We start from the raw sequence: 15,126 nt of genomic DNA, 5'->3' as shown, positions 1-15,126 counted from the left end.
CGCCCCCAACCTTCCCCAGCATCAGAGTCTTTTCCAGTGAGTCAACTCATCGCATGAGGTGGCCAAAGTACTGCAGTTTCAGCTTTAGCATCAGTCCCTCCAATGAACATCCAGGATTGATCTCCTTTAGAATGGACTGGTTGGATCTCCTTGCAGTATAAGGGACTCTCAAGAGTCTTCTCCAAAACCACAGTTCAAAAGCATCAATTCTTCGGCGATCAGCTTTCTTCACAGTCCAACGCTCACATCCATACATGACCACGGGAAAAATCATTGCCTTGACTAGACGGACCTTGGTTGGCAAAGTAATGTCTCTGCTTTTTAATATATTATCAATGTTGGTCATAACAGGATTATATTTATCATTTGAGGGAAAAAAAGTACTGAGAAATTCATATTGTCCCATGAGACAAATGAGATTCTCCAAATATTTAATATTTGAGATTGGGAATAAACTTGGAATAATTGCAAGACAAAAAAAGGGGGAAAGGTTCAATATCAAAGAAAAGAAAGCTTAATAATGGTAGTTAAGTTTTTCAGATAAATGGAAGCCAAAGAAATAAAAATTCTGGAAATAAATAGAAAGAGTAAGTTCTAGCTTCAAAATGTGATTCAAATAATCACAATTTATGGCTTTGAAATTGTGAGCCTTGGGACTTCCCCGGTGGTCCAGCAGTTGAGACTCTGCCTTCTGGTGCAGGGGGCTCAGGTTCATTTCCTGATTGGGGAACTAAGATCCCACATGCAGTGCAGCCAAATTAAAAAAAAAAAATGAAATTGTGAACCTTGCAATCAACAGCAGTTCTTCAACACCAAGACAATTATCTCTTTTATAGTTTCCTTTGTAAATAATATTTTCAGAGCTCCTTTTATGTCATTATTCCTGAGACTATAGATGAAAGTGTTCAGCATGGGTATGACCACAGTGTACATCACCGAGGTGATTGCACTTGAATATGAGCCGTGAGTATCAGCAGAAGCAATGTACACTCCTAGGACTGAACAGTAAACTAAGGAGACAACTGAGAGGTGAGATGCACAGGTGGAAAATGCTCTATACTTCCCCTGAGCTGATGAGATTCCACATACAGAAGAGACTGTCTGAGAGTAAGAGTAAAGAATACACGTGAAGGAACCACCACCGATCAGTACTCCTGCAAAATACATCACCATGTCACAGATGGAGGTGTCAGAACAGGCAAGTAGGACAATCTGACTGGTTTCACAGGAAAAGTGAGGGATTTCATTGTTTGTACAGAAGGACAGCTGTACCACTGTTAAGCTCTGTAGCAAGGAATACAGGAAACTCATAATATAAGATGACAGAACCAGGAGACCACAGAGCCAGGGGTTCATGATGACTGTGTAGTGCAGAGGGTGACAGATGGCCACATACCAGTCATAGGCCATCACAGACAGGAGGAAGGCATCCAGTCCCCCAAACAGTAAGAAAAAATACATCTGGATGATGCAGCCTTCATAGGTTATGACTTTGCTATGAGTCTGGATGTTCCACAGCATCTTTGGGATGGTGGTGGAGGTAAAGCAGATGTCTACAAAGGACATGTTGGAGAGGAAGAAGTACATGGGGGTGTGGAGGTGGGGGTCTGAGCTGACAGCCAGGATGATGAGCAGGTTTCCAAACACAGTGATCGGGTACATGGAGAGGAAAAGTCCAAATATGAGGGGCTGCAGTTCTAGTTCCTTTGATAATCCCAGAAGAAGAAATCCTGAAACTTCTGTGTTATTACTGGTTCCATAAGGTAGATGTAATGACTAGAAAAGAAAAAATTAATATGACTAATTTTCATACAAATGGGCATCACTAACTAGGTGAAATATTACAATTAATTAACTATATATAACTTGCATATATTAAAGTTTTAAATGAAGCCATATATATATATATATATATATATATATCAATGAGGAAGCCACTACCTAGCAACACTTGTATATATGGCTTAATTGCAAACTTACACACGTGCTAAATCGCTTCAGTCATGTCTGACTCTTTGTGACCCTATGGATGGTAGAACACCAGGCTCCTGTGCTCATGGGATTCTCCAGGCAAGAATACCGGAGTGGGTTGCCTCCAGGGGATCTTCCTGACTCAGGGATCGAATCTGCATCTCTTATGTCTCCTGCACTGGCAGACTGGTTCTTTAGAACTAGTGGTGCCACCTGGGAAGCTCAACTATATATATACAAAAGCAATTTAGCCTGCATGTAAGTTTGCAGTTAAGCCTTATATACATGTATTGCTAGGTAGTGGCTTCCTCATTGAGATATATATATATATGGCTTCATTTAGAACTTTAATATATGCAAGCTATATATATATATATAACTATATATAGATGGAGAGAGAGAGATCTATATCTAGATATATATAGACAATAACCCACTCCAGTATTCTTGCCTGAAAAGTCCCATGGATAGAGGAGTCTGGTGGGCTGTAGCCCAGAGGGTTTAAGAAGAGTCAGACACAACTGAGCAACTAAGCGCGTGCACGCACACACACACACATAGAGTTTGAATCTCATCCCCTTAAAGGAGTCTTTGTGGCTTCCCTGTCTACGAATTCTTGTCTCAGCTTTGTCCTACAATCTAATCATGAATGAGGAAAGAATATAAGCAAATATATTTCGTGCCAGGTCGTGGCAGCTGCTATGAAATGTTCACTGAGTTGATTAAGAATTTTGCCTGCAATGCAGGAGACCTGGGTTCAATCCCTGGGTTGGGAAGATCCCATGGAGAAGGGAATGGCTACCCACTCCAGTATTCTTGCCTGGAGAAGCCCATGAACAGAGAAGCCTGGCAGGCTACAGTCCACTGGGTAGCAAAGAATTGGACATGACTGAGCGACTAACACTTTCACTTTCATAAGAGAGAGGGCTGTTATTTTTTATTGGGAATTCAGGAATCCTGTAAACAAAATGATATTTAAAAAGATACTTCAGTGAGGACACAGCAGGTGACAAGTGGTTATCAGGGTGGCATGTGTGTCCTTAAGGGAAAAGAACCTGTGAATAAACCTGAGGGTCTTTTTTTCCCCAGATATCCAAGTTTCAAACTTAAGCCATTGTTTGGGGGAATGTAAAAGGGAGGTGATGAAGGGTTGTATTATAGGATGCTGAGGAATAAACTGGCTTCCCTGCTGTTGTTAAAACTTCAAGACACGGGGAGTCCCTTGTCCATGTGTTCTTTGTACTCTGTGTATCCCCTGGATACCCAGAATAATTAATAAATCAGAAAAAATATGTAAATGATAAAAGAGATATCACTATGATATCAAGTCACTTTATTGATTCAACATCCCACTAGAAAAATAAGCAAAGGGAATAAATCCACAATTTAGAAAAATAAATGCATAATATAAAACAATAGTGGGAGAGTTTTTAAGGTGAAATGGTAAAAGAAACCTCTAAACTATATTAATAACAACTTTTGAAATTAAAAACTTGGCACTGCATCTTGGATCTACCACATATTAGCTGTTTGAATTTCAAGAGGCAACTGAACCATTCAAAAAGTTTACATCTTTACCCAAATAGTGGGAATAGGGGTATTCATCCTCCTGAAAGTGTTAGTCACTCAGTCGTGTCTGACTCTTTGTGACCCCACGGACTGTAACTACTCTGTTCATGGAATTCTCCAGGCAAGAATACTGGAGTGGGTTGCCATTACCTTCTCCAGGGGATCTTCCCAACCCAGGGATCGAACCCAGTTCTCTCACATTGCAGGTAGATTCTTTCCCATCTGAGCCACGAGGGAAGCCCCTATTTTCCTGAGAAGGTGGTTGACAATTTATGTAAAAAGATTAGCATGAACACTGGGTTTGGGTCCCTGTATTATTTAGCAGCTTCCCATTACCTCTCTATTTTACACTTGACAGTTTTTATAGGTCAATGCCAGCAAACTCTTGGCTCTGGGCCCAGCAGGTGGCTCTCAGGGGACCTCAGGTATACATGCATGGATTTGATCTTCTTGGACCTTTTCCTGCAGTACTTCCTGGACTCGCCAACTCACCTGGTTGGGAACTCTGAGAGGAAGATCACTGGGAGAAAGTCCAAACTCCTCCTGGATGGTTAATGATGGAGAATGAAGCTCTGGTCCCACAAAAGACAGTGGAAAGAAGGCTTGCCTGAGTCTCCCAGCCAAACTTAGGACTCTAGCAGCAATAACCACATTCCATCCAGTGCAAGGTTGTACAGACTGAGGGATGCAGCAGAGGAGATATTTACAGCTCCCCTTGTCTACTAATCAGCACATTTCCCTCTTTTTACTCCAACCTCTAGGCCCATGATTTCCCTGTGGAACGCTGGCCTGAACAGGGAAGGGAATGTCCTGGAGATTCTGCGTTCCCAAGAGACCAGGTTAGAGTCAAGAGAATCCACTACTAATTATCATAGTACTTCCTCATGCGCTTTGCTGACTTCTTCAGTCTAACTTTCCAAAAGCGCCTCAACCCAAACCTGATTTTCTCCAATTTTAAGACCAGATTACATCCCTTCCTGGATTACATCCCTTGACTCTTCAAATATTGACTTGTAGTAGAGACACAACCCCTGATGTCTAGAAAAAATTGCTCTTCTCTTCAACAAGGACAAGGAGGAGAACTGTGTTCCTTTGATATAAACCTCGAGCACTGCACAGCTTGCCTTGGTGCCACATTGTCCAAAAGCACTAGGAATTTCTTAATTATATCACAAGTTGAGCTCTGATTTGATCCCTCATATTGAAATGTTTGTTCATTGTAATGAATAAATTTAGATGCTTTTCCTATGATAGTCTGATAGTAAAACAGGGAAATAGATTCTTCCCTGTGGCTTCCAGAGGAAATCCAACCCTGCAAACATGTTGATTTTAGTCCAGAGAAACCCATATCAGGCTTCTGAACTCCAGAATTGTCAGAACATTAATTATTTATTTAAATCACTGGTGTGGTAATTTTATTTTAACATTAGAAATTGAATACAGGCATTTTTTTCCCAGTAAAATTTTGTTCAGGAAATGGAGATTACACTTGTTAGTTCATTTATTGAGCTTCCCCTGGGTAAAGATATTTAGTGTTATAATCCCATCTTAAGTGTGAACAGGAAATTTAAATTCAATTTGGGGATATTCAGTCTCTTTAGCTAACAGAGATTTTCTCATGGCATAAATGTAAACTTGCCTCAGATTGTGAGGACCATGAGGCATTAAGATAGGAGAAGTAATTATTTAATTTGTTGTCTACCATTTATACTATATTTTGTGCCTAATTTTCTACATTATTTGATTTTATATTCATTCAAGCATTCATTATTTTTACATGTATCCTCTCCATCTTTCTCACACATTTCCTCTCAAATTAAAACATGACACTGTGTACAAATCAGTGTGCATATGTTTATTTGAAATACAAATTCATATAAATGAACACAAACATACACATGACTGTCTTCTTTAAAGATTTAATTTGGACCCATCAAAATATATCCACACATTTCATTTGTTTCTTACTACATTTGCCTGAAGTTATGTTTGCTATCCCACATTTTCTTCAGAAACAAGGACAGTAAGACCCAGGAGATTAAATTTTTGACAGTTACATAAAAATGATATTAGAGTTATTGTGAACTTTCTTGAACTACACATAAAAAGAACTGTGCAGTATGTCCTGTTATTTCTGTAAGACTTCTATATTTTCTTAAAAAGTGCATTTTAAGTATGTGCAGATTATAGGTTGTAAATAATGCCAGTGAATCTATCGTTGTTGTCCAGTCACTAAGCCTTGTCCTACTCTCTGTGACCTCGTGGACTATAAGCATGCCAGGCTCATCTGTCCTCCACTATCTCATGGGTTTTCTCAAACTCATGTCCTTGAGTCAATGATGTCACCCAACCCTCTCATCCTCTGTTGCCCCTTCTCCTCCTGCCCTTAATCTTTCCCATCATAAGTGTCTTTTTCAGTTTTCCAATGAGTCAGCTCTTCACATCAGGTGGCCAACGTATTGGAGCTTCAGCTTCAGCATCAGTCCTTCCAATGAATTATTCAGGGTTGATTTCCTTTAGGATTTGGTTTGATCTCCTTGCAGTTCAAGGAACTCTCAAGTTTTCTCCAGCACCACAGTTCAAAAGCATCAAGTCTTTGGTGCTCAGCCTTCTTTATGGACCAACTCTCACATCTGTACATGACTAAATAAGCTTATTCAGTTCAGTTCAGTTCAGTTCAGTCGCTCAGTCGTGTCCGACTCTCCGCGACCCCATGAATCTCAGCACGCCAGGCCTCCCTGTCCATCACCAACTCCCGGAGTACACTCAAACTCATGTCCACAGAGTCGGTGATGCCATCCAGCCATCTCATTCTCCGTCGTCCCCTTCTCCTCCCGCCCCCAACCTTTCCCAGCATCAGAGTCTTTTCCAGTGAGTCAACTCTTCGCATGAGGTGGCCAAAGTATTGCAGTTTCAGCTTTAGCATCAGTCCCTCCAATGAACATCCAGGATTGATCTCCTTTAGAATGGACTGGTTGGATCTCCTTGCAGTATAAGGGACTCTCAAGAGTCTTCTCCAGCACCACAGTTCAAAAGCATCGATTCTTCGGCGATCAGCTTTCTTCACAGTCCAACTCTCACATCCATACATGACAACGGGAAAAACCACAGCCTTGACTAGACGGACCTTGGCTGGCAAAGTAATGTCTCTGCTTTTTAATATACTATCAAGGTTGGTCATAACTTTCCTTCCAAGGAGCAAGCGTCTTTTAATTTCATGGCTGCAATCAGCATCCGCAGTGATTTTGGAGCCCAAAAAAATAAAGTCTGACACTGTTTCCACTGTTTTTCTATCTATTTCCCATGAAGTGATGGGACCAGATGCCACGAGCTTTGTTTTCTGAATGTTGAGCTTCAAGCCAACCTTTTCACTCTCCTCTTTCATTTTCATCAAGAGGCTTTTGAGTTCCTCTTCACTTTCTCCCATAAGGGTAGTATCATCTGCATATCTGAGGTTATTGATATTTCTCCCAGCAATCTTGATTCCAGCTTGTGCTTCTTCCAGCCCAGCGTTCCTCATGATGTACTCTGCATATAAGTTAAATAAGCAAGGTGACAATATACAACCTTGACGTACACCTTTTCCTATTTGGAACCAGTCTGTTGTTCCCTGTCCAGTTCTAACTGTTGCTTCCTGACCTGCATACAGGTTTCTCAAGAGGCAGGTCAGGTGGTCTGGGATTCCCATCTCTTTCAGAATGTTCCACAGTTTATTGTGATCGACACAGTCAAAGGCTTTGGCATAGTCATTGAAACAGAAATAGATGTTTTTCTGAAACTCTCTTGCTTTCTCCATGATCCAGCGGATGTTGGCAATTTGATCTCTGGTGCCTCTGCCTTTTCTAAAACCTGCTTGAACATCTGGGAGTTCACGGTTTACATACTGCTGAAGCCTGGCTTGGAGAATTTTGAGCATGACTTTACTAGCGTGTGAGATGAGTGCAATTGTGTGGTAGTTTGAGCATTCTTTGGGATTGGAATGAAGACTGACCTCTTCCAGTCCTGTGGCCACTGCTGAGTTTTCCAAATCTGCTGGCATATTGAGTGCAGCACTTTCACAGCATCATCTTTCAAGACTTGAAATAGCTCATTAGAATAGCTTATTAGAAGGAAATAAAATGTAGCTGGGCAAGGATCAAAGAGGAACCTGAACCCCGGGTACATGATTCACACTAAGCAGTGGTAGTGGATATCTCCTCCGCCTGTGAGAAAGGAAAATGTAAATATAGGGACTCTAGTACTAAATTAAGGCAGTTCATATTTTATGTACTTTTTTTCCCAATAAAATGGAAGGTAAAATAGGTAAATAGCAGAAACTGATAATATATTCGTTCAAGAGAGAAGAGCTCCATGACCACATCCTACATCATTAATGAGATGTAGAAGCACAGGGTAGAGACCCAGATAGACTCAGGAGGAGAATAGCAGCACTCATGACAACATTTCACTGTAGAATCTGATCCCTGGCTTTTTGGATATCTGGCCCAAAGTTAGCTAACTGATATCTAATCAAAGTGAACAGAAGTGAGGGCAATGATAATAATCTCCTGCTGCTTACTTTTGGCTTGTTATCATATATGAAGACAACATTCATGACTTCTTTTCAGACAGCTCTATTAAAAAGATTATCTTATTGGGATTCCTTTCCAGGTAACCAAGAGCGATTGAAAGGATATGCATTTTTGTGTAGGAAAACTGGTGACCCTGGTTTCTATGCCTGGGCAGGAATTCAAGCTTTTGCTCGAGGCATTCTTTGACCAGAAAGATGAAGAGATTTCTGACCATAAAGGGGGTATTTAATTAAAGATACTAATAATGATTAATCATGATACCTTTAGTGGTTATGGCAGCACTTTAAATTAGGGAGTTATTTCATTTAGAGCAATGCAAGGAGGAACCATATTATCAGCAATATCAATAGAAGGAACATGACAGGCTTCAGTCCTTGGGGTCAAAAAAAGAGTCAAACACAATTAGTGACTAAGCAACAACAACAGTTCAAGGTAATATCAATTCACCTTTTTATTCTAAGTTCTGTTTCTGTGCAGAAATCACTAGGAGACGTATATCTGATAATCGATTTTAATCAAGAGCTAGCATTGGTGCTGTGTGCACAAAGGTGAGTTAGAGAAGAGGAGTACCCTAGTCAGGAGAATAAAAACAAGCAACCTGCTCTAAGACACTGTACGTTAATTTACATTAGTATGAAAAGTAGCTAAGTTAGTAATACACGATGACTGGTGGACATAGAGTGAAAAACTGTGGTCTCAGGTTTTCCTGTCATATAAACTTATCCACTGACTCTTTGGCAAGGACCCTGATACTGGGAAATATTGAAGGCAGGAGGAGAAGGGGACAACAGAGGACGAGATGGTTGGATGGCATCACCAACTCAATGGACATGAGTTTGAGCAAGCTCCAGGAGTTGGTGATGGACAGGGAAGCCTGGCACACCGCAGTCCATGGAGTCACAAAGAGTTGCACCCGACAGAGCAACTGAACTGTTGAACTTATCAGTTGTCTCAGTTGCCAAGTTTGTTTTTTCATAGAGTTTGTACAACCTAGTACTCTTAGGAAACCTAAGGAAATACTACATGGGATTACATTATTCATTTGAGAAAAATTATTAAGAATTGCATACAGTCCCATGAGATAAATGGGAATGTCCAAATATTTTTTTTTCAAGATTGCAAATAAATTAGGAATAATAGGAAGACAACAAAGGGGAAGACTCTCAATATCACAGAGAGAAGAAAGCTTAATAAAATGAGTTAACTTGTATAGATAAATGGAAGCCAAAGAAACAAAAATTCCAGAAATAAATAGAAAGAGCAACTTCTACCTTCAAAAGGAAATTTTAAAAATTCACCATTTATGGCTCTGAGTTTTAAGCCCTGCAATCAATGGCAGTTCTTCAGCCCCAGGACACTTAACTCTTTTTAAGTTTCCTTCCCAAATATTTTCAGAGCATTTTTAATGTCTTTATTCCTGAGACTGTACATGAAGGGATTCAGCATGGGTGTGACCACACTGTACATCACCGAGGCAATCACACTTGAGTGTGAGCTGTGGGTGTCAGCAGAGGTAAGGTATACTCCCAGGACCGAACAAGAAAATAAGGAGACAACTGAGAGATGAGAAGCACAGGTGGAAAATGCTTTATACTTGCCCTGAGCTGATGAGATTCCACTTATGCAGGAAATTATCTTAGAGTAGGAGTAAAGAATAGCAGCAAGGGAACCACCACCCAGCACCACTGATACAAAATATACCACCATGTCACAGATGAAGGTGTCAGAACAGGCAAGTTTGATCATCAAGTTGGCTTCACAGAAAAAGTGGGGGATTACCCGCTTTGTACAGAAGGACAACTGCACCACCATTAAGCTTTGCATCAGGGAATATAGGAAACTCATAATAAAAGATGACAGAACCAGAAGACCACAGAGCCGGGGTTTCATGATGACCATGTAGTGCAGGGGGTGACAGATGGCCACATACCGGTCATAGGCCATCATGGTCAGGAGGAAGACATCCAATCCCCCAAACAGTAAGAAAAAGTACATCTGGATGATGCAGCCTTCGTAGGTTATGACTCTGTTGTGAGACTGGATGTTCCACAGCATCTTTGGGATGATGGTGGAGGTGAAACAAATGTCTGCAAAGGACAAGTTGGAGAGGAAGAAGTACATGGGGGTGTGGAGGTGGGAGTCTGAGCTGACAGCCAGGATGATGAGCAGGTTTCCAAACACAGTGATCAGGTACATGGAGAGGAAAAGCCCAAATATGAGGGGCTGCAGTTCTGGTTCATTTGATAATCCCAGAAGTAGAAATTCTGAAATCTGTGTATTATTACTAGGTCCATAAGATTGATGTGGCAACTAGGAAAGAAAAAAAAAAAAAAAATATATATATATATATATGACTAATTTTCATACAAATGGGCAATAGGTGGAATTTTACAATTAATAGTTTGAAGTTAAGCTACATATGTGTGTGTGTGTGTATACATGCATACTAACTGGCTCAGCTGTGTTCCACTCTTTGCAACTCCCATGGACTGGAGCCCACCAGGCTCCTCTATCCATGGAGCTTTTCAGGCAAGAACACTGGAGTCGGTTGCCAATATATATATTTGCTATGGAATTCATCCTGTAAATGGGTCTCTATGACATCTCTGTCTATGAATTTTTGTCTTGGGATTTGCCTTTCAAAAATCCCTATAGTCCAATCACAGATAAAGACTGTAAGCAAATATATACCACGCTGAGTGGTGTTAGGTGCTATGAAAAAGAAAAGATGCAGGTATAAAAGTGAGTGGATGGCACTTATTTTTCACTGAGAGTTCAGTTAATCTGCTAACTAGATGATGTTTGAAAACAGAATTTAAGGAAGACACAGAGGTGACAAGAGTTAATCAGATCATGTACATGTCCTGTAGGTAAAAGAACCTGCAATGATACTGAAGGTCTTTTTCTAGATATTTAAGCTCAAAAGTAAGCCAGTGTTCAGAGGAATGTAAGAGGGAGGGTGACGAAGGTTTGTGTCAGAGGATGCTGAAAAATAAAGTGACTTCTGTGCTATTACTAAACTTCAAGACATGGGGAGTCCATCATCCAGTGTATTGTTCCTTGCTCTCTGTACATCTGCTTGATGCTCAGATAACTAATAAAACTAATATATATGTGTATATATATATATATATATATATATATATATATTGTGCCTGACTCTTTGTGACCCTATGGACTGTAGCCTTCCAGGCTCCTCTGTCCATGGGATTCTCCAGGCAAAATACTGGAAAAGGGAGCCATTCCCTTCTCCAGGGGAGGATCTTCCTGACCCAGGGATCAAACTCAGATCTCTTGCATTGGGTGCAGATTCTTTGCTGTCTAGGTTACCAGGGAATATATATAATATATATATATAATATCTTATATATATAATTATATAATATATATCTCCATATTGAAAAAAGTTATATCTTTGCGATAGCAAGTCATCCTATCAGTCAACATCCCACTAGTAAAATCAGTGAAGAGAATAAACCCAGAACTTGCAAATGTAAATGTACAATATTCAAAAACAGTGAAAGGATTTTAAAGGGAAATGGTAAACGACACTTCTAAATTGTATTAAACACAGACTTCTGAAATTAGGAAACCTTGCATCAAATCTTTGATCTACCACATAGTATCTATTTAAACTATAAGAAGCAATTTAATCATTCTATATTTTGACATGTTTACCCAAATAATGGGAAGAGTGGTATTTATCTTCCTGAGGTGGTTGACAATATATGCAACAATATTAGCCTCATCTTCCTATTTTCAAAAGAATGGTTTTCAGTGGTGATGAGTCTCCACGTTCAGTCCTGTGGGTGACAGGGCAAAGAGAATGCTGCTTGTGCAGGTGTTTAAGCAATAAATAGGAAGCCGATGCTGCAAGGTGAATGTGCAAAGGGGAAAATGATGAAAGAAAGTATGAAAGAGTGTCCAGGAGTGAAACATCCAAAAGTTTTCAAAATGTGAGTAGCACAACCATAGCATTGAATATTCAGCAGACATTGAAATAGTGAATAAGCAAAACACTAGTGGACTGGAGGCAAGTCCATGAGGTATTAATGAGTAAGAAGGAACAGTGGACACAAGGAGGAAACAAGACTGCACTAAAATATGAAGAGTGGGTATGATATGCACATAATTCTATTTATTTATTTGAATAAAAGTATATGAATATATATGCAAATGTATATATTATATATAGATTATACATCTATAGGAAAACAAGTTTAAAAAGAACAAAGAATTTATAATATAGAGAGTGTCAGTAAGAATTCAATTAGACTAGAATTAGTGGTTTCTATGCAGGTCAGGAAGCAACTCTTAGAACTGGACATGGAGCAACAGACTGGTTCCAAATAGGAAAAGGAGTACGTCAAGGCTGTATATTATCACCCTGCTTATTTAACTTATATGCAGAGTACATCATGAAGAACGCTGGGCTGGAAGAAGCACAAGCTGGAATCAAGACTGCTGGGAGAAATATCAATAACCTCAGATATGCAGATAACACCACCCTTATGGCAGAAAGTGAAGAGGAACTCAAAAGCCTCTTGATGAAAGTGAAAGAGGAGAGTGAAAAAGTTGGCTTAAAACTCAACATTCAGAAAACTAAGATGATGGCATCTGGTCCCATCACTTCATGGGAAATAGATGGGGAAACAGTGAAAACAGTGTCAGACTTTATTTTTCTGGGCTCCAAAATCACTGCAGATGCTGATTGCAGCCATGAAATTGAAAGACGCTTACTCCTTGGAAGGAAAGTTATGACCAACCTAGAAAGCATATTGAAAAGCAGAGACATTACTTTGTCAACAAAGGTCCCTCTCATCAAGTCTATAGTTTATTCCAGTGGTCTTGTATAGATGTGAGAGTTGGGCTATAAAGAAAGCTGAGAGCCGAAGAATTGATGCTTTTGAACTGTGGTGTTGGAGAAGATTCTTGAGAGACCCTTGGACTGCAAAGAGATCCAACCAGTCCATCCTAAAGGAAATCAGTCCTGAATATACATTGGAAGGACTGATGCTGAAGCTGAAACTCCAATACTGTGGCCACCTGATGCAAAGAGCTGACTCATTGGAAAAGACCCTGATACTGGGAAAGATTGACGACAGGAGGGGAAGGGGACGACAGAGGATGAGATGGTTGGATGGCATCACAGACTCAATGGACATGGGTTTGGGAGTACTCTGGGAGTTGGTGATGGACAGGAAGGCCTGGCATGCTGCAGTTCATGGGGTTGCAGAGTCGGACACGACTGAGTGACTGAACTGAGCTGAACTGAATCAACCCTATGAAGCAAGATTGAATGAGAATCCAAAACTAACTTATACAGCAAAATAATATAATAAAAAATTGACAGTAACATCATGTGTCTCTGGCTACAGATTAAATGTCCAAAGACTTGGAAATGTAAGGATATAAGAGGAGGTCTTTTAAACTCATGGAAGAAGCAGTGCAGTGCATTAAGTTTTATTTTCATCCTATATAAAAATATACTGATTTATATAAGTTTATGCAATGCAAGAGACTCGGGAGATGAGGATTTGATCCCTTGTTTGGGAAGATTCCCTGGAGGAGGGAATGACAACCCACTTCAGTATTCTTGTCAGGATAATCCGTAGACAGAGGAGCCTGGAGGTCTACAGTTCATAGGGTCATAAAGCGTCAGAGATGACCTAGTGACTGAGCATGCTTCCGAACACACAGAATATTCATTTTCATTTTTGTTGCTATCAAAGATCTTCAAGAATACTAAAGTGACAGCTCAATATTTCAGTAAGGAAAAATACAGAGAAAACAGAATAGACTAAGTGATATATTCGACCACACACTATGAATAAACACTCACAATCCCTTACGTATACACCTGTACATTCATAAAAGAACTCAGTCTTAAACAGAGATTTGGTAGAAAAGCTCCAGTTCCTTGTTTGAAGTGAAGTAAAGTTGCTCAGTTGTGTCCAACTCTTTATGACCCCATGGACTGTAGCCTACCAGGCTCCTTTACCCATGGGATTTTCCAGGCAAGAATACTGGAGTGGGTTGTCATTTCCTTCTCCAAGAGATCTTCCCAACCCAGCCAGGGATTGAACCCGGGTCTCCCACATTGTAGGCAGATGGTTTACCATCTGAGCCACCAGGGAAGTCACATGCAGTTCCTTGTTTGGAACAATGTAATCAAAAACAAGAATAAAAATTCTCCAACCCTTCCTGCACAAATGTAAAGATTTTGTATAGACTATAATAGAGAATATAAATGAAAAAGTAATCCATAGATAGTATTCTGCTTCACAGGAAAATAATTGCCAAATAAAACTATTTAGCATACTGCTTTTTAATTCTAAAAGGTATTTTTTAATCTGGATACCCAGAGTGGAAAAGAGATAATGTGACATTACTGAATCATGAACTTTTATTACAAAGTAATATTTGCAAGCAATACATTGGTCTGGATCTTTCTTACAAATATAGAAATGTTTCAAAAGTAGCCCATCTTCAAAATTAAAAAAAAAAAAAAGAAATACCCACAATTCGCTGGACTACCTCCACACCAAATGCTTTTTATTAACTTCCTTTTTCTGCAAAACCCCTTATATAAATCCTGCTTTCACTAGAAGCACTGTATACCAGCCATTCTTGACTCTAATGGGTTACTTTCACTTAATAGTCAACAGTCACCCCTGTAAAGGTCCTTTTCAGCATGATAAATAAATACATTAATTAGTTAATCAGAAAAGCATACAACTAGCAATCTCTTAGTGTTGGGCCCAGAAAGTGGCTATCAGGTGACCTCAAGGATATGTTCTTGGATTTTATTTTCTCTGATGCTTTTCTGCAGTACCTCCCGGACTTGCCAACTCACCTGGTTGGGAACTCTGAGAGGAAGGTGACTGAGGGGAACTCCAAACTCCTCCTGGATGGTTAATGATGGAGACTGAAGCTCTGGCTCCTCAAAAGACAGCAGGAAGGAGGGTGGCAAGAGTCTCCCAGCCAGACTTAGGACTCCAAGAGCAACTACCAT

At 40.0% G+C, this 15,126-nt stretch overlaps 2 protein-coding genes across 2 annotated transcripts; both read right to left on the bottom strand.

Annotated features, from left to right (window-relative positions):
* Nucleotides 1-792: 792 nt before the first annotated feature.
* On the bottom strand, nt 793-1,662 carry LOC129557999 (olfactory receptor 7A10-like). The gene has a single exon (XM_055428720.2). The coding sequence runs from the start codon at nt 1,660-1,662 to the stop codon at nt 793-795; it is 870 nt and encodes a 289-aa protein (XP_055284695.2).
* A 7,817-nt stretch (nt 1,663-9,479) lies between these two features.
* Nucleotides 9,480-15,126, bottom strand: LOC129559526 (olfactory receptor 7A17-like). Its single transcript, XM_055431364.2, has 2 exons — nt 14,968-15,126; nt 9,480-10,421 (listed from the first exon to the last, which is right to left on the bottom strand). Exons 1-2 carry the CDS (start codon nt 15,124-15,126, stop codon nt 9,480-9,482), a joined length of 1,101 nt encoding a protein of 366 aa, XP_055287339.2.

Source organism: Moschus berezovskii, chromosome 8 (assembly GCF_049115385.1).
Source record: "Moschus berezovskii isolate FMDL1 chromosome 8, NW_MosBer_1.0, whole genome shotgun sequence".
NCBI classification, from domain to species: domain Eukaryota; kingdom Metazoa; phylum Chordata; class Mammalia; order Artiodactyla; family Moschidae; genus Moschus; species Moschus berezovskii.
This window is presented reverse-complemented; position numbering and strand designations above follow the sequence as displayed.